We start from the raw sequence: 23,364 nt of genomic DNA on the forward strand, positions 1-23,364 counted from the left end.
TAATGTTACAATTGTTTCAGGGTTGTGAGATTAAGCCTTGCATCATGGAGCCTGCTTGAGATTCTCTCCCCCTCCGCCCTCCCCCACCCTAAAAAGTCCTTTATTTATGTCATTTAATCTCAGCAATAATCTTTATTACCCTGTCCATTCATCTATTATTTACCCAGATCTTCTTTTTTTTTAAGATTTTATTTATTCTTAGAGAGAGCACATGTGAGCAAATCCAAGTGGAAGAAGGGGCAGAGGGAGAGGGAGAATATCTTTATTTATGCCCTATTATATTTCACAAAGAAATGAAGTTTACAGATACCATACTAGATTTATATCCAAATTTTACACTCTTTGCTTTACTTATATTAACAAGATTTCTTTACATATATTATTGCTGTTAATGATATTCATAGTAGTCATGATATACAGCCATAGGTAGTCATAGATAGAAATGATAATATTGAAAGTCAACAGACTGTGAATTTCTTTGAAGCTCATTTTCTGAAACACAAATTTTATCAGGCTACTATAACAAATATCAGAGACTGTGTAGCTCACACACAACAGGAATTTTTTTGCTCACAGTTCTGGAGTTGGTGAAGTCCAAGACAAAGTTGCCAGTATGGTCGCTAGTATGGTGAAGACCCTCTTTCTGGTTCACAGCCTGTACCTTCTTTCTCACTGTGTCCTCACAAGGTGTAAGAGCTAGAGATCTCTGTGGAGATTCTTTTATAAGGGCAGTAATCCCATTCATGAGGGATCCACCCTCACGATCTAAGCACCTCCTAAAGGCCCCAACTAGTATTACCATCATCTTTAGGGGTCAGCATTTCACCATATGAATTTTGCAGGAGAGATAAATATTCAGAACCCAGCATATGATATTCAATAAATTTCTTAGCTAGTTTCATTGAATGTCCTCAATTTATATAGAGTATCCATGAACGAATAGTTTTCTGTATTCCTACTGGACATTCATCTTTTTTTTTAATGACTCACTGAAGATGGTCAGCATGTCCAATACTCTACTGCACAGAAGTGGTATTGAGTCCCACATCGGGCTCCCTGCATGGAGCCTGCTTCTCCCTCTGCTGTGTCTTTGCCTCTCTCTCATTCTGTGTCTATCATGAATAAATTAATAAAATCTTTAAAAAATAAATAAATAATAAATAAAAATGGAAAACATATTTGGCTATGTAAGAATTATTTCATTACGTAGAATTCCCTTCTGTTTATGAAAAACTATATCATAAGCACATGTGAAAGCTTACCTTGAGTGACTGTTTTGAGAACAATTAAAGTTGATAAAAATCTCAATGGTAAATTGGAGCTTTTAAAGAAAGCAGCTGTCTTTGGTTTATTCTCCACTGAATGTTCTAAAGAATTATCCTGAATTCCCTTAGTTACTACTCCTTTGAATATGTCTTCACCCAATCTCCTCAATGTTGATGTCATGGTTGAATGCTGTCAAAAATATGTACCATCTTAATATATTTACTTATATCCATGATATATTTCAAATACGACAATCAAATATAGAAATTAAAAATGTCGATTTTTTCTAATTAAAAAATGGGTTAGAAATATGCAAGATTAAAAAGAAGTAATTTTATAATCAACTTTTCTAAATTATTTATGACTTTTCCTAAAAGAAATGAGCAGCCTACAAGAATTAAGAAATTGGAGATGTAATTTTCTAAGAACAAAATTAGGAGAATTGAGTCAAGATTCAATTTGAAAATGTTTAAGAACATAAGATCATGATATGTTTCTGGCACATACAAATCAAAGGAGCAGAGACACTATAGGTTCTTCACACACCTCCACCATTAGTGACAAATGGCTTGTTTGGGTATATCTTACAGTGTTGGCTTATAAAGTGATCACCTAGGGCCTTCCTGTTTTATAGCTCACTATGATCATAACCATCACAGTAATTTTGATAACTTTTAACAATTGCAGAAGAATAAGACACTAGGTTAGAATCATGGATAATTCTCATGATGAATAAACTAAAACAAGACAATGGGCAAAACAGAAATACTGACATAAATACTTCTAAAATAATATAGGCTTTTATGATATTCCATATATATATTAAGAACCAAGTAAAGGAAAATCATTTTACAGATGAGAGTGCATGAACTAGACTCAGAAGTAGCTTAAATATAGGTAACAAGTATTTGCTTTAGAATTTCAATATATTAAAATTAGAGAGATATGGGCACGTGGGTAGCTCAGTTAAGTGTCTCTTGATCTCAGCTCAGGTCATGATCTCAGGGTTGTGAGATTGTGAGATCAAGCCCTGTGTCAGGATCCACACTGGGTGTGGAGCCTGCTTGAAATTCTCTCATTCTCTGCCCTCCTCCACTGCCTCCCTAATTATAGTAACAATAATAATAATACATTAATATTAGAGAGATATATTGAGATTTTATGGGTATCAAAAGGCACAATGTTTCGGTGGTGAGTGGCATAACAAATGCAATCTAATTTAAATATATGGCCAATAAACTTTAAATTTGAAAAAGGAATACTTATATACTATTGGTGGAAATGTAAGGTGGTATAGCCACTGTGGAAAACAGTATGGAGGTTTCTCAAAAAATGAAAAAAAGAAATACCACACTACCCAGTAATTCTATTAGTTATTTACTCAAACAAAACAAAAACATTAATTTGAAAAGATGTGTAGGGCAGCCCAGATGGCTCAGCGGTTTAGTGCCACCTTCAGCCCAGGACGTGATCCTGGAGACCCAGGATCTGAGTCCCACATCAGACTCCCTGCATGGAGCCTGCTTTTCCCTCTTCCTGTGTCTCTGCCTCTCTCTGTGTGTCTCTCATGAATAAATATATAAAACCTTTAAAAAGAAAAAAAAAAGATGTGTATACTTCTTTGTTTATTGCAGCATTAATTTACAAGAGCCGAAATATGGAAGCAACCTAAGTGTCCATTAACAGGTAACTGGATAAGATGTGGTGTGTGTGTTTATATACATATATACATATATACACATATACATATACATACATACATACACACACACAATGGAATATTATGCTGCCAAAAAAACAGATGAGATTTTGCCATTTGTGACAACATGGATGGACCTAAAGAGTATTATGCTAAGTGAAGTCAGACTGAGAAAGACTGTGATTTAAATGCTATATGGAATCTTAAAAAAAAAAAAAAAAGGAATAAACAAACAAAAAGCAAAATCAACCTTTAAATATAGAGAATAAGCTGATGGTTGCCAGAGGGAAGAGAGGTGGGTGAAGGGGAGTGGGAGATACAAGCTTCCAGTTATAGAAGGAATAAGTCACACTAATCAAGGCACAGCACAGGGAATATAGTCAATGATGCTGTAATAGTGTTATAGAGTGACAGCTGGTACTTATACTTCATGATGAGCAGAGCATACGTATAGAAAATTTGAACCAGTATGTTGTATACCCAAAACTAATGTTAACACTGTGCATCGACTATATTCAAATAAAAAAAAAAAACTAAGTTTTTACAATCATTAGGAAAAGATAATACGTATGTATGTGTTCTAAAACTTTGGTATAAAAATAGAAGAAAATATTAGAAATTCTAGAAGTTTGTTGATGCCTCACATTTCTCAGACTTAGAGTTGAAAAAGCTGACAACCTGGAAAATGCAGACAAGAAAGACCCAACATAAGCTTGTTCTCTCTAGCCAAAGGCTAGGAAAAGAGCAGCCTTGCAAGACCAAAAACGTTTTTAAAAATTTTAGATTTTTTTTTAAGATTTTATTTATTTACTCATGACAGACACACAGAAAGAGAGGCAGAGACACAGGCAGAGGGAGAAGCAGGCTCCATGCAGGGAGCCCGGCGTGGGACTTGATCCTGGGTCTCCAGGATCACACCCCGGACTGAAGGCGGCGCTAAACCACTGAGCCACCCAGGCTGCCCTAAAATTTTATTTAGAGAGAGAGAGAAAGAGAGTGAGGGATGGAGAGGGAGGGACAGAGGGAGAAAGAGAATCTAAAGCAGGCTTCACACCTATGCTAAGCCTGATGTGGAGCTCGATCTCAGAACCCTGAGCTGAAATGAAGAGTCAGGGGCTTAACCAACTAAGCTACTGAGGTGCCCAAGACAAAAAACTTTTAGACAAAGCCACAATCCAACCAAATATCCCACCAAATATCTAGATGATCTAACACCCACCTAGATGAGCAAAATTCCAAGGAGAGCTTACACTTCTACCCTCAACCAGGCAGTTACAAGGTGTCCATGAAGGCGATGTGAGGGGTAGTAATTAGATATTCCCATCCCTCCCAGTTAGGGAGGTATCAGTAGAGGCCTAGTGGGGAATCTGGACTTCTACTTCACTAGGCAATAAAGAGAAGCCAACCTGTATTTCCTCTGCAAGAGCAGTGTCAAAAGAAAGTCAGATAAAACAGAGACCGAGAGTCTTATAACAGAATACCAAAATGTCCAGTTTTCAATAAAAATCACTAATCACACAAAGAACCTGGAAGATCTCAAACTGAATGAAAATCAGTAATTGCCAACACAAATGGCACAAAGATTTAAGAATTATCTGACAAATATTTTTTTTTTTTATCTGACAAATATTTTTTTTTTTTATCTGACAAATATTTTAAAGCAGCAATGATAAAATTAGTAATTATGCATTTTTTTAAAAAAATGAAAAATAGAAAACCTCATCAAAGAAATAAAAGTCTTACTAAAGAAAACATAAGGAACCAAATGGAAATTTTATAACTGAAAATACATTAACCAAATTAAAAACAGATGGGTTTACTAGCTAATTGAATCCAACAGTACATTAAAGGGATTATTCACCACGACCAAGTTGGATTTATTCCTGGGCTGCAGGGGTGATTTAATATCTGTCAAACAATCAACATGATATATCACATTAATAAAAGAAAGGATAAGAACCATATGATCCTCTAAATTTATGCAGAAAAAGCATTTGAAAAAATACAGCATCTTTTCTTGACAAAAACCCTCAAGACAGTAGGGATAGAAGGAACATACCTCAACATCATAAAGGCCATATACAAAAGATCCACAGCAAATACCATCCTCAATGGGGAAAAACTGAGAGCTTTTTCCCCAAGGTCAGGACCATGATAGGGATGCCCACTGTCACCACTATTGTTCAACCTAGTACTGGAAGTCCTAGCCTCGGTAGGTAACAGAAAGAAATAAAAAGCATTCAAGTTGGCAAGGAAGAAGCCAAACTTGCACTCTTCGCAGATGATATGATACTCTACGTAGAAAATCCACAAGACTCCACTCAAATATTGCTGCAACTAAAATATGAATTCAGCAAAGTCCAGGATATAAAATCAATGTAGAGAATTTGTTGCATTTCTATACATTGATAATGAAGCAGCAGAAAGAGAAATGAAGGGATCAATCCTATCTACAACTTCACCAAAACCAGAAGATACCTAAGAATAAATTTAACCAAACAGATCAAAGATCTGTACTCTGAAAACTATAGTACACCAATGGAAGACACTGAAGAAGTCACAAAGAAACGGAAAAATATTCCATGTTCATGGATTGTAAGAATAAATATTGTTAAAATGTCTATACTACCGAAATTCACAGTTTAACACCAGTAAAAGTAACACGAATATTTTTCATAGACCTAGAAAAAACAATCCTAAAATTTTTTTTTTCAATCCTAAAATTTGTATGGAATCACAAAGACCCCAAATAGCCAAAACAATCCTGAAAAAGAAAATCAATGCTGGAGGCATCACAGTCTCAGACTTCAAACTGTATTACAAAGCTGTGATCATCAAGACAGAATGACACTGGCAGAAAAACAGACACATAGATCAATGGAACAGAAGAGAGAACCCAAAGATGGGCTCTCAACTCTACAGTCAATTGATCTTCAACAAAGCAGGAAAGAATATCCAATGAGAAAAAGATAATCTCTTCAACAATTGGTGTTGGGTAAACTGGACCATGACATGCAAAAGAATGAAACTAAGACCACTTTCTTACACCATGCACAAAGATAAACTCAAAATGGATGAAAGACCTAAATCTGACATAGGAAACTATCAAAATCCTAGAGGAGAACATAAGCAGCAACTCTTTGACCTCGGCCTCAGTAACTTATTACTAGACACATAGCTGGAAACAAGGGAAACAAAGGCAAAACTATTGGAATTCATCTAAATAAAACACTTTTGCACAGCAAAGGAAACAACAAAACTAAACGGCACCTGCAGAACGGAAGAAAATATTTGCAAATGATATATTGGATAAAAGTATAGTGTCCAGAATGTATAAAGAACTCATCAAAATCAATACCCAAAAAATAAATAATCCAGTTAAGAAATGGGCAGAAGATATGAACAGACATTTCCCCAGAGAAGACATACAAATGGCCAGCAGACACATGAAAGTGCTCAACACTGCTCATCATCAGGGAAATACAAATAAAAACCACAATGAGATACTACCTCACACCAGTCAGAATGGCTAAAATTAACACCACAGGAAACAACAGATGTTGGCTAGAATGAGGAGAAAGGGGAACTCTCTTACACTGTTGGGAATGCAAACTGCTATAGCCACTCTGGAAAATGGTATGGAGATTCCTCAAAAAGTTAAAAATGTAACTACCGTATGACCCAGCAATTGCACTACTAGGTATTTATCCAAAGGGACAAAAGTGCTGATTCGAAGAGGCTCACATACCCCAATGTTCATAAAAATCCTATGGACAATAGCCAAATTATGGAAAGAGTCCAAATGTTTATGAACCAAGGGATGGATAAAGAAGTAGTAGTGTATATACAATGGGGTATTACTGAGCCATCAAAAAGAATGAAATCCTGCAACAAGGTGGATGAAGCTAGAATGCATTATGCTAAGTGAAATAAGTCTGTCAGAGAAAGACAGATATTGTATGATTTCATTCATTTGTGTAATTTAAGAAACAAAACTGATGAACACGGGGAAAAAAAAAGAAAAACAAGACAAAAATAGGGAAGCAAACCATGAGAGACAACAAACTAAGGGTTGCTGGAGAGGAGGTAAGTGGGGGGATAGGCTAAAGGCTGACAGGTATTAAGAGGATACTTGTTGGGATGAGTACTGGGTGTTATATATAAGTGATGACTCACTAAATTCTACTCCTGAAACCACTACTACACTATATGTTTACTAACTTGTATTTCAATTAAAAAAGAAAAAAATACACAAACAAAAAAATAGGTTCAACAGCAGAATGGAGGACACAAGGAAGTAACTGGTTAACTGGAATTTAAAACAATCTGAACAATGAAAAAAAAAAAAAAACTGGAGGGGAAAAAATAAACAGAGATTCCAGGAACTGAGGAAATATAACGAAAGATTTAATAATCATATCAATCAGAATTCTGGAAGGAAAAACAAACATGAGGTGAGGCTGAAAAAGAAGTAATGGCTGAAAACTTCCCAGATTTGGAAAAAAAAAAATTTACAGACTGAAGAAGCTGACCAAACCCTAGAAAGGATAAATCCAAAGTGATCAACAAGATATATCAATAGCCCATCTTATGAAACCTAAGGAAAAAGAAAACAATTAAAAGCAGTAACAGAGAAATTAACATAAAAGAAGCAAGCAATTCAAGTAACAGTAGATTCCTTATCATAAGCCATGGAAGTTGTCTAGAAGAAATTAGCACCTACATTTTTCAAGTATTAGAAGAAAAGAACTATCATCTCGGAATCCTCTACCAAGGAACATGTGGGTGGCCTAGTTGGTTAAGTGTCTGCCTTTGGCTCAGGCCATGATCATGGGGTCCTGAGATCAAGCCATGAGTTGGGCTCCCTGCTCCCTGGGAGGTCTATTTCCCTCTCTCCTTCTCCCTCTACTTGCTGTTCTCCTTGCTTGTGCTCACTCTGTCAAATGAAAGAAAAAAATCTTAAAAAAAAAAAAAAAAAGAATCCTATACCCAGTGAAAATATCCTTCAAGGATGAAGAGGAAACTTGGACACTCTAAGATGAAGTGAAACTAAAATAATTTGTCATCAACAGACCTATTCCAAAACTGCTTAAGAGAAGTTCTCTATGGTGAAATGAAATAATAAAAGAAGGAACCTTGGAATATCTGGAAGGAAGAAAAGAACTCAATAAGCAAAATATAGACAAATACAATAGACTTTCCTTCTCCTTCTGAGTTTTATGTTTGACAGTTGATGCAAAAATGATAACACTGTCTAATGTGATCCTTAATATATGTAGAATAATATTAACACAATAATATTATAGACAGAGGATTAATAAAGGGATGAAAAGGCAAAGTTTCTATATTTCAGTCGAATTAGCAAAATGAAAACACCAGCAGACTGTGGTAAGTTATTTATATACAGTGTGGTACCTAGAAGGACTAATAAAAAAAATACTAGGGATCCCTGGGTGGCGCAACGGTTTGACGCCTGCCTTTGGCCCAGGGCGCGATCCTGGAGGCCCGGGATCGAATCCCACGTCAGACTCCCGGTGCATGGAGCCTGCTTCTCCCTCCGCCTGTGTCTCTGCCTCTCTCTCTCTCTCTCTGTGACTATCATAAATAAATAAAAAAAAAAGAAAAGAAACAAAATACTTATAAAAAAATAAAATAAAATAAAAAATAAAAAAATACTATAAAAAGAGACTCAAAATTCTATAAATAAACCAAAATGGAACTTTAAAAAATGTTCAAGCAACCCTCAGCAAAGCAGGGGAAAAGAAAACCCAGAGAAGTGAAAAAGATACACAAAAACAAACAGTAGCAAAAAATAAACTTAAGCCCTAACATATCAATAACTACATTAAATATAAATGGCCTAAATATACCAGTTATAACACAAAAACTCAGTAAAGTTGATTTAAAAATAAAATCTAGCTATCTGCTATCTATAAAAAATTCATTTCAAATATAACAATGTAAACAGATCAAAATTAAAAGAATGGAAAAGACACTATGAATCTAAGGAAAGTAGAGTGGTTATATTAATACTAGAAAATAGATCTCAAAGCAAAGAAAACTACCAGGGAGAGTGAGAAACTTACATAATGATAAAAGAGTCAAACCACTAAGAACACGCAACAATCATAAATTTATATTCATAAAGCAAGAGAGTTGCAGAACATATGAGGAAAAAGATGATAAAACCAACAGGAGAAAAATGTAAATTCACAGTTACAGCTGAAGACTTCTCTGAACACTCAATACAAATAGACAAAATATTAACAAGGATATAAACTAACTCAAAACACCACCAACCAGTAGGATCTAATCCACATTTCTAGAACACTCCACATAATAAGAGCAGAATACACACTGTCAGCCAAACAATGTCAACAATACAACCAAACCAGAAAAAACAGAAAGGTAAAAGATCTAAAACGAACTTCTAAATAATTCATGAGTCAAAAAGGAAGTCTCAAGGGAAATTTTTAAAATAAATTAAACTACAAGAAATGAAAATGCAATATACCAAAATTTGTGGGACACAGTTAAAGCAGCACTGACAGAAAAACAGCATTAAAAATAGCAATATATTAGAAAAAAAGGAAGTCTCAAGTGAATAATTTAAGCTTTTACCTAGTAAACTAAAAAAGGAGAACAAAATAAATCCAAAGCAAACTGAAGGAAGGCAATAATAAGGGATAAAAGTGAAAACTATAAAATACTGAAACTAAAAGATGATCTTTTTAAAAAAAATCAACATAACAAACTTCTGGCAAGAAAGACAAAAAATGACAAATTAATCAATACTAGGAATGAAACAGAGGATATTACTACAAACACTGAGGACATCAAAAGGATAATAAAAGAATACTATGAAAAACTTTACACATACATACTTAACATGTTTGAGCTTAGACAAAAGGGTTCACTCAATTCCCTGAAAAGCACAAACTTCTACAAATCACTCATATAAGTTACAAGATATCCCTATAACTATTTAAGAACTTGAATTCATAAAATCTTAAAACCTCCCTGGTGCACCCAGTGGCTCAGTTGGTTAAGTGTCTACCTTCAGCCAGGTTATGATCCCAGGATCCTGAGATCGAGGCCTATATTGGGCTCTCTGCTCAATGGGGAGCCTGCTTCTCCCTCTGCCTGCTACTCCCCATGCTTGTGCTCTCACTCTTTCTCAAATAAAATCTTTAAAAAAATTATAACTAAAAAAAAATTCCCCAAAAAAGACATCTCCAGGGTGACAGTTTCATAGAAGAATTCTACCAATATCTAAAGAAGAATTAACAATAATTCTAACTTCTTTCAAAGAAAGAAGATGTAACACTTATCAATTAATTCTATGAACATAGTATTACCTTGATACAAAACCAGACAGATAGTATAAAAGAAGAGAAAAACTGCAGGCCAATATCCCTAATGAATATATACTCTTTAACAAAATATTAGCAAACAGAATTCAGTGAATATAAAAAGAACTATACCACATAGCTAAGTGGGGTTTATTTCAGGAATACATGGCTAATTCAGTATTTGAAAGCCAAACAGTAATGCACCACATTATCAGGTTAAAGAAAAAAAAAAAATCACATGATTATATCAATAAATGCCAAAAAGTGTTTGAAAAAGTTTCAATAATCATTCATGATTAAAAAAAAAATCTCAGAAATATAGGAATAGAGGGGAACTTAAATTTGATAAAAATCATCTATAAAACCACAGCTAAAATTATGATTAATAGTGAAGGACTATTTTCCCCTCTAAATTCAAGAACAAGCCAAAGATGTCCATTACCATTCATATTTACTATAGTCCTACATATCATAGCTAATGCAATAGAAAAATTAAAGACAAATGTATCAAAAAAAAAAAAAAAGGAAAACAAAAGAGCTTTCTTTATTCGCAAATGCATGACTATATAGGAAATCCCAAATAATCTTTAAGACAAATCCTAAAACTAGTAAGATCATGGTCACAGGATACAGAATAAACAGAATATCAACATGGATACCAAAATTTAAAAATAACATTAAATATGCAGCTGAAAATCTAACAAATAATGTACAGGAATTTTATGCTTAAAACCATGTAACATGGATGATAAAAATCAAATTTCTAAATAAAATGGAGAAACATATCATTTCCTGAAATGGAACACTCAACACAGTTTTCTCAAATTTATATACAGGTTAGTGCAATTCTATCAAAATCCCTGCAAGACTTTCTGTAGATAAAGAAGATTATTCCAAAATTTATAAGGAAAGGCAAAGGAACTATTATAGTTAAAACATTTTTGAAACACAACAGTAAAATGAGAGAAAAATCAATATACCCAATTTCAAAACCTATTATAAAGGTATAGGAATCAACGGTATAGAATTAGCAAAGAACAGACACACATATACCTGGAAAATAACAAAGAACTCAGAAAGAGACCCACACAATTATTTCCAACTAACAAAGGTACAGAGGAAGGAAAGCCTTTTTAATAAGTGGAGCTTGAGTAATTAGACATTTATAGGCCAAATATTAACCTTGATCCAAGTCTCACACCTCATACAAAATTAATTAAAACTATACATAGACTTACATGTAAAATGCAAAAGTTTAAAACTTTAAGAAAAAACAGGATAAAATCTTCACAGTCTAGGATTAGTTAACAAATTCTTACACTTGACCCCAAAAGCAACATCTGCAAAAGGAAAAAATGATTCACTGGAAATCATTAAAACTTCAAAGCTCTGTAAAAGACTATTTGTTAAGAGGATGAAAATACAAGCTACGAAAAAGAAAAAAAAAATATTTCCAAACGACATACCGAACAAAGGACTAGTATCTAAAGTATATAAAGAACCCTCAAAACTCAACAACAGAATACAAAGAGTCCAATTACACAATGGGCAAAAGACACAAACAGAATAAAGAGGCTACACATGTGGAAAGCAAACACATGAAAACATATGTTCAGCCACTGGAGAGATGCAAATTAAAACTCCAATGAGAAAACAATACTATCAGAATGGTGAAAATAAAAAATAGTAACAACACTCAAATGCTGGTGAGGGCATGGAGAAACAAGATCACAGATATTGCTGGTGAGAGTGTAGGCCCATTAGCAAACTAGACATGGATGAAGAAATAATCTTTAAAGATACATCAACAGAAACTTCAAAAATTAAAATATAAAGAGAAAATATAAATATAAAATATAAAGAGAAAAACAGAACAGAATATCCAGAAATTATGGGATAATTACAAATGGTGTAACATACAGGTAATGGAAATAAATACCAGAAGGAAAAGAAAAGAAAGGAATAAGAGAGATATTTGAAGCAATAATGACAGAATTTCCTCCGAATTAACATAGGAAATAAAACCAAGAAGTTCAGAGAACACCAAGGAGGATGAATACCAACCCCATCCCCAAAAGACGATACCAAGGTATATCATATTCAAATGGCAGAAAATGAAAAAATAAAGATTTTTTTAAAAATTGATAGAAGCCAGAGGAAAAATATAGCTTATTTATATGGAAGCAAAGATAAGAATTATATCCAAATTTTCCTCAAAAACCATGTAAGCACAAAGAAGTAGAATGAAATTTTTTAAATATTGAGGAAAAAAACTCCACCAACCTAGAATTCCAAATACTGTGAAATTATCCACCAATAATAAAGATTTTCTCAGACCAACAAAAATTGAAAGAATCTGTTACCAGTAGAAAATAATATTGAAAATAATATTAACAATATTAATAAAATAATATTAATAAAAGGTCCTTAGAGAGAAGGATAATTATATATGGATGTGCATAAAATAAGAAATAGCATTAGAGAAGGAATATGTACATAAAATACTTTTATCTTATTAATTGATCTAACAAATTTCTTGAAAATAGCAATAATTATTGATGCTTCTGTGTGTGCACATGTATGTGTACATATGCATGCTTATGTATGCCTATGTATAAGTGAAATGAATGACAGGAATGATACAAGGGAATACAAGACAGAAGAAATGAGCAGTATTTTGTTAAAGTAGTACCCCTTTATCTGAGGGGCAGATGTTTCATGACTCCCAGTGAATACCTAAAACCATGAATAGTACCAAACTATTTATAAACTATTCTTTTCCTATACGTATATATGTATGATAAAGTTTAACCTATAAGTGAGGCATAGTAAGAGATTAGCAACAATAACTAATATTAAGTAGATTATAACAATATGAGTTATGTGAAAGTGGGCTCTCTCTCTCTCTCTCTCTCTCTCCCTCCCTCTCTCAAAATATCTTATTGTAACTATACTCACCCTTCTTATGATGATGATGTAAGACAGTAAAATATTTACAGGATGAGATGAAGTGAGGTGAATGACACAGGCATTATGACCTTACTTAGCGTTAGGCTAATAATGACGTTCTGACAATACTTCAGAAGAGGATCATCCACTTCCATACTGTGGTTAACTGTGGGTAACTGAAGCCACAGACAGTGAAACCACAGATAAGGTGGGTCTACTGTATTATAAGATACTTATATTACATGTAAAGCTGTATAGTGTAATTGTAAAGTGGATTTACATTAGTTGTAAATTGTATATTGCAAACTGTAGGACAACCATTAAAAAAGGTAAAGAAAGAGATGCTAAGAAAGAAGGGAAAGTAGAAGCACATAAAATGTCCAATTAAAACCACAAAAGGCGGGAAAAGAGAACAAAACAGGAACAAAGAAAATTGTTAATGAATAAAAACAGTAAAAACTTACGGTAGATATTAATTCAACAATATCAATAATCACTTTCAATATCAATAGTCAAAATACAACAATTAAAAGAGACTATTAGAGATGCCTTGGGTGGCTCAGCAGTTTAGCTCCTGCCTTTAGCCCAGGGCATGATCCTGGGGTCCTGGGATCAAGTCCCATATCAGGCTCCCTGCATGGAGCCTGCTTCTCCCTCTGCCTGTGTCTCTGCCTCTCTCTCTTTCTCTGTGTCTCTCATGAATAAATAAATAAGATTAAAAAGAGAGAGAGAGAGAGAGAGAGAGAGACTATTAGAGTGAATCAAAATAGAAGACCCACTATACAACGTCTATAAGAAACTCACTTTAAATATAAAGACAAATACAGACTAAAAGTAAATGGATAGAAAGATAGACCATGCTAACACTAATCGATAGAAAGCTAGAATAACTGTATTAATTTCAGACAAAGCAGACTTCAGAGCAAGGGAAGTTACCAGGGAAAGAGGGGCACTACATAATGATAAAGAGTCAATTCTCCAAGAATACATAATACCTTTGATATAGTAAATACTTTTTAGATACAACACCAAAGGCATGATCCACAAAAAATAACTGAGAAGCTAGACTTCATTAAAATTAAAAACTAGTCTGTCAAGAGATTGAAAAACAAGCTACAGATTGGAAATAGAAAATATCTCCAAAGACAAATCTGATAAAGAAGTGTTAACCAAAATATAGAAAGAACTCTAAAAACTCAACTGTAAGAAAACAAACCAATTAAAAAAAAAATGGGGAAAGAACCTGCAAACCTCACCAAAGAAGACATACAGATGGCAATAGGCATATGAAAAGATCCTCAATGGTATGTCATTAGAGAATTGCAAATAAAAATGAGATCTGACTATACGCCAATTAGAACAGCCAAACTGAAAACACCAAATGTTGATAAGGATGTGGAGCAACAGGAATTCTCATTCACTGCTACTGGAAATGCAAAATGGTGTAGCCACTTTGGAAGGCAGCTTATAGTTTTTCAAAAAACTAAACATACTCTTACCATATCTATCCAACAACTGTGCTCCTTGGTATTTATGCAAAGGAGTAATGTCCATACAAAAACCTGCACATGGATGTTTACAGCATCTTTATTCATACTTGCCAAAACTTGGAAGCAATCAAGATGTCCTTTAGTAGGTTAATGGATAAATAAACTGTGGTACATCTAGACGATGGAATGTTATTCAGCACTGAAAATAAATAAGCTATCAAATCATGAAAAGACATGGAGGAATCTTAAATGCATATTGCTAAGTGAAAGAAGCCAATCTGAAAAGCCTACATACTGTATAATTCTAGCTATATGATATTCTGTAAAAGGAAAAACTATCACATTATGTAAAAGGCAAAGAGTAAAAGGATTAGTGGTTTGCAGGAGTTAAGGATCAGAGAAACAAGACTAGGCAGACCACACAAGGTTTTTAGGGCAAACTATTTTTAGTAACAAATTATTCTATATGATACCATACTGGTGGTTACATACCATTACATTTTTGTCAAACTCATAGAATGTAAAACACCAGGAATGGTAACTAATGTATGTAAATTATGGGCTTGGGGTGAAATGACATATCAATGTGGGGTCATCAGTTTTAACACACTGTAACAATTTTAACAAATTCTGGTGCAGGAAGCTGACAGTGTGGGAGACAGTATTTAAGCGGGGTCTGGGAATATACAGGAAATCTCTGTTCAATTTTGTTGTGAACCGAAGTTTGTTCTAAAAAATAAAAGTCTGGGTAGCCCTGGTGGCGCAGCGGTTTGGCGCCGCCTGCAGCCTAGGGTGTGATCCTGGAGACCTGGGATCGAGTCCCACATCGGGCTCCCTGCACGGAGCCTGCTTCTCCCTCTGTCTGTGTCTCTGCCTCTCTCTCTCTGTGTCTATGAATAAATAAATAAAATCTTTAAAAAAAAAATAGAAAGCAGTCTCATCTCTTTAAAAAATAAAAATAAAAAAATAATAATAAAAATAAAAATAAAAAATAAAAGTCTGTATATATTAAAAAACAAGCAACATGAGGAATCAGTATGATGACTGAACGAACAATCATTTGCCTATATCAATGTCAACACTGTGGTTGTGATATTGTACTAGTTTCACAAGATGTTATCACTGGGGGAAAGTGGGTTAGGGACACAAGTGATTTTTTTGTATTAGTTCTTATTACTACAAGTGAATCTACAATTATCTCAAAATAAATAGCTTAATTTTTAAAAGTACATGCAATCAGACAATTGTTACAACTAAAATATTAGAAATCCTTCAATAAATGTTGAATAAACAAACAGGACAGTGGCAAGAATGCTACTTTCTACTAGAAATGTAGAAGCACACTGGTAGTACTGTCTATAATAGCACATAAAGTACATGCAGAGTATATATTTGTGGATAAAAATAAACTATAAATTATCTGAAGGAAAATGAAAAGAATATTTGGAAAGAAGATAAAAGAAAATTTCACTTGATTGCTGAGCACAGCCTTTTGTGGCTGAGACAAGCATTCAGCCAACCATTTTTAGAAACCATTATACAAACAGCAAAATCAAATTGTAAAAAGAAGATAGCAACAATACAAGATCTGATAATCCATACAACTTTGTTTAGTAAGACATGTAGTTAAGACCAATAAATTAAAAATGATTTTCTGTGGGTGGGGGGCACATGTCCATGTGCATACCTGCTCACATTGCCTACTTATGCACCACAGAGGCAAAATATTTGAAATACTACCCAAGGAAAGTTATTTCTCCTTAAGTTTAATAATCATACTATATAATAATCCGTGTTATTACTATGATTTATATATAATTATAATCAATTAACACTACTTGATCATCAGTACTACACTAAGTGGTTTAGCTGTGTGCTTCTTAAATTCCACAGGACCAAGATTACACTACCCAAGTACAAATTTGCATTTCTCCTTTAAGTAAATGAAAGCTATAACAGTGTTTACCAACATTAACTAGGGAAATAAAATTTTACAAAATTACTACAGCTAATAGCACAAATGATTACATACATATGACATAATTTAAATTGAATGAACCTTATATAAATAGGTAACATGTATGATTCATTTTATAGATACTGGAATAATTTTTCTGCTTTGATTAGGCTACTGTAAAAATCACTGTCCAATTTACCTAGTGTGCATTTACTGGCATTAACACAAGAAATCTTTAATTTCTATTACCTTCAGTAAAATATGAAAAGTTATAAGTTAAATAATGGGGGAAGGGGACAGTGGTTTTAACAACCTAACAGAGTGATATTTACTAAGTACTCCAATTTTCAAACTTAAAAAACGTTACATATTAAATAAAACCTATAGCACTGAGAAACAGTATTTATAAAAGACAAGATAATAGTGAATAAAACGAAGAAGGCAAAAGTCCCGAAATATAAACCAAAGAAATCTGTAAAAGAACAAGATCAAGAGAAATAATACTGAACAGAGTATCACTTAAAGAGACTCCTATTAATCAATTACCTGTGCTGCCGCATCCAGCTGTCTTAGAGACCAATATATAAATTTCACAAAAGGCTCATGAAGTTTGGTATTCACAAATGGCATCCACTGTAGCTGCTCTGTCATCAGAGGCAAAAGCTAAAGATAAAATAATGGAAGTTATAAATGCACAGTAATGTTAGATGGCAAAAATCAATTACCATGATTTCCCTAACATTTCCTTTTTCAAAAGAATAAAATTCTGTAACAAAAAAAAACTCACTTTGGAACCACGTGCAACACAATATAGAAATACATGTTTGAAATTTTAAATATGCACATCCTTTAACCCACTAGTAGCACATCTAAGATTTTAAGGAGATGAACCTATATAAACATATTCTCTGGACTTTAAATGATTAAATAAATTTATGATAAATATATAACCATTAAAATGATAATAGAACCTGTATTTAGATGATAAAAGCAGATTACAAAAGAGCAAGTATAACTGGGTCCCGTTTATATAAAATACCTATATGAATTTATATTGAAAAAGAGATATATGAAAGAATGTTTTTTTAAAATATTAACAGTAGAGGCACCTGGGTGGCTCAGAAGGTTAAGCCTCTGATTCTTGGTTTTGGCTCTGGTTATGATCTCAGGTTTGTGAGACTGGGCCCCATGTGGAACTCTGTGCAGAGTTTGCTTGAGATTCTCTCCTCCCCTCACCTGACCCCTCCCTGCCACACTCACCCTCGCTCACACACGTGTATGCACACCTGCTCTCTCTCTAAAATGAATAAAAAACAAAAAATAAAAATAATAGCAGTAAAATTTTAGCAGTTGCTGTAATACTTTCCTCTTAATATATCTGCCTTGCATAAATAAATATCTTCATTAAAGTCAATTTGTAAAAATAATAAGATGTTTAAAAAAGATGTCTATGAACACTGCTTCAAAAATATGTTACTTTGCTATAGGACTTCAAGACCATAGAGATATTCTAAGCCTTTGATTGAATAATCCTACTTCTGGTATATTACCTAAGAAAAACACCTAAAATACAACCCTCCAAAAGTACGGTATTATTACACTGCTTGTAAGAATAAAAAAAAAAAAAAAAAAAAAAAAAAAAAAAAAAAAAGAATAAAAATGCAGAGGTAACTTAATCACCTAGCAACACGGAAATGGTTAAAGTCAAGTGTACAGCCACTCAGGGAACTAAAGATTATGAACAAGAAAAATATTAATGTTAAATTAAGTGAAAATAATAAAAGTTAGGATACAAAATCATATGTAATTAGATCACAGATATGATCAATAAATATGGAAATAAATGTATGAGTTTGGAAGGACATATATGACCTTTCATAGTACCATCTAGGGACTACTGACCACCTCCTCGTTTTGAAATACTCATTGGTGGTGGGGGAGGCAAGATGGCCGAAGAGTAGGGGACCTCATTTTATCTGGTCCCTGAATTTAGCTAGATATCAAATCATTCTGAATACCCATGAATTCAACTTGAGATTTAAGAAAATATCTGGAGCTCTACTCATAGTTTTTGCAAGGTAGGACACGCAGAGAAGTGATTCTGAGGGGATATGTCAGAAGATAAACAGTGAGTGGGAGGGAGCCTCTTAAGCCAGATACCAGAAAGTGATATAGCTCCGAAGGGCAAAATCGGAACTCTTAGAAACCCGCTCCAGTGAGAGACATCCCTACTTGAAAGGTGCTCAGGTGGTGAAATGGGGCAGAATTCTAGGCAAGAAAGTATGTTCTCAGGATCCCTGGAGTCACAGAAAGAATGGGGGTGCCTGAGCTGGTAGAGCTCCCAAGCATTGGAGTGGAGAAACAGTATAGTCAGGGAGCCCAGGAGAGGGCTCTCAGCTCAGTTTGCCATAAAACATGAGCCACAGACTAATCAAGTGATGGTGTGCTACATGGGGACCCTACAAAGGACAGGAACACAGGAACCCTCCACATTCCCCTGGGAGAGTCCGGGTGGCTGTGCACACCACCAAGGGGAGAGCTCTCAGTGCCAGAGCCCTGTAAAAAACAGCAAAGCAGCAATCCTCTCCTTACCCCAGAAGGGGCAGATCAGCTCTCAGGGTGGGGGTCTGTAAAGGACAGTAATAGGCGACCTTCTGCCTTCCCCTGGGAGGAGTGGAGCAGGTTCATGCAGGATTGGGCGGATCACTCTCTAAGCCAGGGCCCTGCAAAACGCACAAATCAGTGACTCTCCACCTTCCCCTGGGAGAATCCCACCGCAGGAGTCTTTAGAGTTTGGCAGACATAAACGTGAAGACCATTTATTCCTGAGGGTTTAATGCAGAGAATGGACCACGATCTTTTGATCTTTCAAAAGGCTCTGGGGCTAGAGATCCAGCATGGCCATTTTTGTTTTGATCTTCTAAAGAGGCACAGAAAGTCTTCAGAGAACAAAAGCCACATAGAGCAACCAAAAACAGCTTACACTGAGCTCTGCCCCTCAGTGTAATGAGGGGCCCAGTACAACTCTGCCAAGGTACAGAAACCTGAGAATCAGCATAGCAGACCCCTCCTGCTGGAAGGAAGACAAGCTGGAAGAACAGTGAACAGCAAATTTATAGACCACATAGGGACTGTAAAACTCAGAGTGAGAGAGGGGAAATAGTATATAGAATTCAAGATTTTTCCTCATGATTCATTTATTTTTCAGTCTAAAATTTTCCATTTCTTTTTTTTCTCTTTTCCCTTTTCAACTAGTTTCTTATTTTATCAACCTTTGATTTTAAAATATTTTTTAACTTATTTTTTTATATTTACATTTCATATGTATACTCTTCATTTTTGGCTTCCTTTCACTCTATTCAATTTTATTTTTGTATATATATATATATATATATATATATACACACACATATATAAATTTTACATTCTTTACAATTTGGGATTTAGCATCTCCTAATACACAGACCAAAATACACTCAGGACCAACTGGATCACCCTGTTTTGTCCATCCCGTGAGATTATAGTCTTTTATTTCATTCCCCTTTATTTTTCTTCCTTTTTTAAATTTTTTTTTTCTTTTTCTTCTTCTTTTCTGGTTTCTAATCTCTTTGGACTTGTCTAGTGTGTATCTTACTTGGGTTGTGGTTGAAATTTTTGAAAGTACTCACTCATTCATCTTCTCTTCTCTGGGCAAAATAACTAGAAGGAGGAATTCGCAACCAAAGAAAGAACTAGAGGTAATACTCTTTGCCACAGATATAAGTAAAATGTCAAAGATGGAATTCCAGATAACAATTATAAAGTTACTAGCTGGGCCTGAAAAAAGCATGAAAGACTCTAGAGAAGCTACTAGTACAGAAATGAGATCTAATGCTCTGACATGCAGTCTAAATTGGATGCTCTAACAGCTAGGGTAAATGAGGCAGCAGAGAGAGTAAATGACATAGAAGACAAGTTGATGGAAAGGAAGGAAGCTGAGGAAAAGAGAGAAAAACAACGAATGGACTATGAGGGCAGGCTTCGAGAAATCAAAGATGCCACACAACTTAAAAATATTGATACTACTGGAATCCCTGAGGGAGAGGAAAGAGAGAGAGAGGACCAGAAAGTATATTTGAGCAAATCATAGCTTAGAACTTTCCTAATCCGGGAAAGGAAACAGGCATTCATGCCCAAGAGGTAGAGAGGTATAATAGTGAAGACTGAAAATTTCAGGGATAAAGAAAAAGTCCTGAATGCAGCTCAATAAAAGAAGTCCTTAGCCTCGAGGCATAGGAACACTACACTGGCTTCAGATCTACCCATAAAGACCTGGCAGGTCAGAAAGGGCCAGCATGATATAGTCAGGGTACTAAATGAGAAAAACATGCAGCCAAGAATACTTTATCCAGCAAGCCTCATTCGTTTGGAAAGAGAGATAAAGAGCTTCCAGGACAGACAGAAACTGAAAGAATATGTCACCACCAAGCCAGCCCTGCAAAGAATACTAAGGGAGATACTGTAAGCAAAGAGAGAGAGCCTAAGAGTAACATAAACCAGAAAGAAACAAACACAATCTACAGAAACAGGGACTTTATAGGTCATAAAACGGCACTAAATCCACATCTTTCAATAGTTACTCTGGATGTAAATGGGCTAAATGCCCCACTCAAAAGACACAGGGTATCAGATTGGATGAAAAAGCAAGACCCATCCATATGCTATCTACAAGAGACTCATTTTAGACCTAAGGACACCTCCAGATTGAAAGTGAGGGGGTGGAGAACCATTTCCCACGCTAAAAGCCCTCAAAAGAAAGCTGGGGTAACAATCCTCATTATCAAACTAATCAGACTTTAAACCAAAGACTGTAGGAAGAGATGCAGAGGAGCACTATATCATACTTAAATGGTATACCTAACAAGAAGATCTAACAATTTTAAATATTTATGCTTCTAATATGGGAGCAGCCAATTATATCAACCAATTAATAACCAAATTAAAGAAACATTAATAATAACACAATAATAGTAGGGGACTTCAACACCCCACTCACAGCAATGGACAGATAATCCAAGCAGGAGATCGACAAGGAAACAAGGACACTGAATGACACACTGGACCACATGGACTTCACAGATATATACAGAACATTCTGTCCTAAAGCAACAGAATACACATTCTTCTCGAGTGCAAATGGAAATTTCACCAGAAGAGATCACATACTGGGTCACAAATCCAGTCTCAGTACCAAAAGACTGGGCTCATTCTCTGCATATTTTCAGACCACAACACTTTGAAACGTGAACTCAAACACAAGAGGAAATTTGGAAGGAACTCAAATACTTGGAGGTTAAAGAGTATCCTATTAAAGAATGAGTGGGTCAACCAGGAAATTAAAGAAGAATCTTAAAAATTCATGCAAACTAATGAAAATGAAAACACAACTGTATGAAACCTCTGAGATACAGGAAAGGTGGTCCTAAAAAGGAAGTACATTGCATACAAGCCTCTCTTAAAAAATTAGAATAATCCCAACACAGCCTAACCTTGCACTTAAAGGAGTTGGAGAAAGAAGAGCAAAGTCTAAGCCAAGCACGAAAAAAGAATAAATATCAGAGCAGAAATCAATGAAATAGAAACCAGAATAGTAGAACAGATCAGCAGAACTAAAAGCTGATTCTTTGAATTAATAGATCAATAAACCCCCAGCTAGACTTAGCAAAAAAAAAAAAAAAAAGAGAGAGAGAGAGAGAGAGTAAAGACTCAAATTAATAAAATCATGAAAGAGAGGAGAGATCACAACCAACACAAAGGAGATACAAATGATATTACGAACATATATGAGCAACTATGTTCCAACAAATTAGGAATTCTGAAAGAAAACAGATGCATTCCTAGAAACTTAAAAACTACCAAAACTGAAAGAGGAAGAAAGAGAAAACCTGAACAGACCCATAACCAGCAAGGAAACTGAAGTAGTCCTCAAAAACTTCCCAAAACAAATGGCTTCCCAGGAGAATTCTACCAAACATTTAAAAAGAAGAAATAATACCTATTCTTCTGAAGCTGTTTTAAAAAAATAGAAATGGAAGGAAAACTTCCAAATTCTTTCTACGAGGCCAGCAATACCTTGATCCCCGAACCAGATAAAGACCCCACCGAAGGGGACCCCTGGGTGGCTCAGCATTTTAGTGCACCTGCCTTTGGCCCAGGGCATGATCTTGGGAGTTCCGGGATCAAGTCCCACATCGGGCTCCCTGCATAGGGCCTGCTTTTCCCTCTGCCTGTGTCTCTGCCTCTCTCTCTGTGTCTCTCATGAATAAATAAATAAAATCTTCAAAAAAAAAAAAAAAAAAGACCCCACCAAAAAGGAGAATTACAGACCAATATCCCTGATGAACATGGATGCAAAAATTCTCACCAACATACTAGCCAATAGGATCCAACAGTACATTAAAAGGATTATTCACCACAACCAATTGGGATTTATTCCTGGGCTGCAAGGGTGGTTCAACATTCACCAATCAATAAACATGAGAGATCACATTATAAAGAAAAGAAACACATGATCCTCTCAAATAATGCAGAAAAAGCATTTAAAAAAATACAGCATCTTTTCTTGATTAAAACTCTTCACAGTTTAGGGATAGACGGAGGATACCTCAATAT

General features: G+C 34.8%; 1 protein-coding gene across 7 annotated transcripts in view; it reads right to left on the bottom strand.

The window, feature by feature from the left end:
* CCDC138 (coiled-coil domain containing 138) overlaps window positions 1-23,364 on the bottom strand; it is a 98,631-nt gene that overhangs the window by 24,933 nt on the left and 50,334 nt on the right. For 6 of the 7 annotated variants that reach the window (XM_041754130.1, XM_041754128.1, XM_041754129.1 and 3 more), the window contains 2 exons: window positions 17,260-17,376; window positions 1,263-1,455 (listed from right to left, as the gene is read on the bottom strand). The exons of the other annotated variant lie outside the window; for it this stretch is intronic. In XM_041754130.1, the coding sequence (XP_041610064.1) occupies window positions 1,263-1,455; window positions 17,260-17,376 (310 nt within the window). The remainder of the gene's footprint in view (window positions 1-1,262; window positions 1,456-17,259; window positions 17,377-23,364) is intronic. 7 annotated transcript variants of the gene reach the window in all.

This window comes from Vulpes lagopus, chromosome 5 (assembly GCF_018345385.1).
Source record: "Vulpes lagopus strain Blue_001 chromosome 5, ASM1834538v1, whole genome shotgun sequence".
NCBI lineage: Eukaryota > Metazoa > Chordata > Mammalia > Carnivora > Canidae > Vulpes > Vulpes lagopus.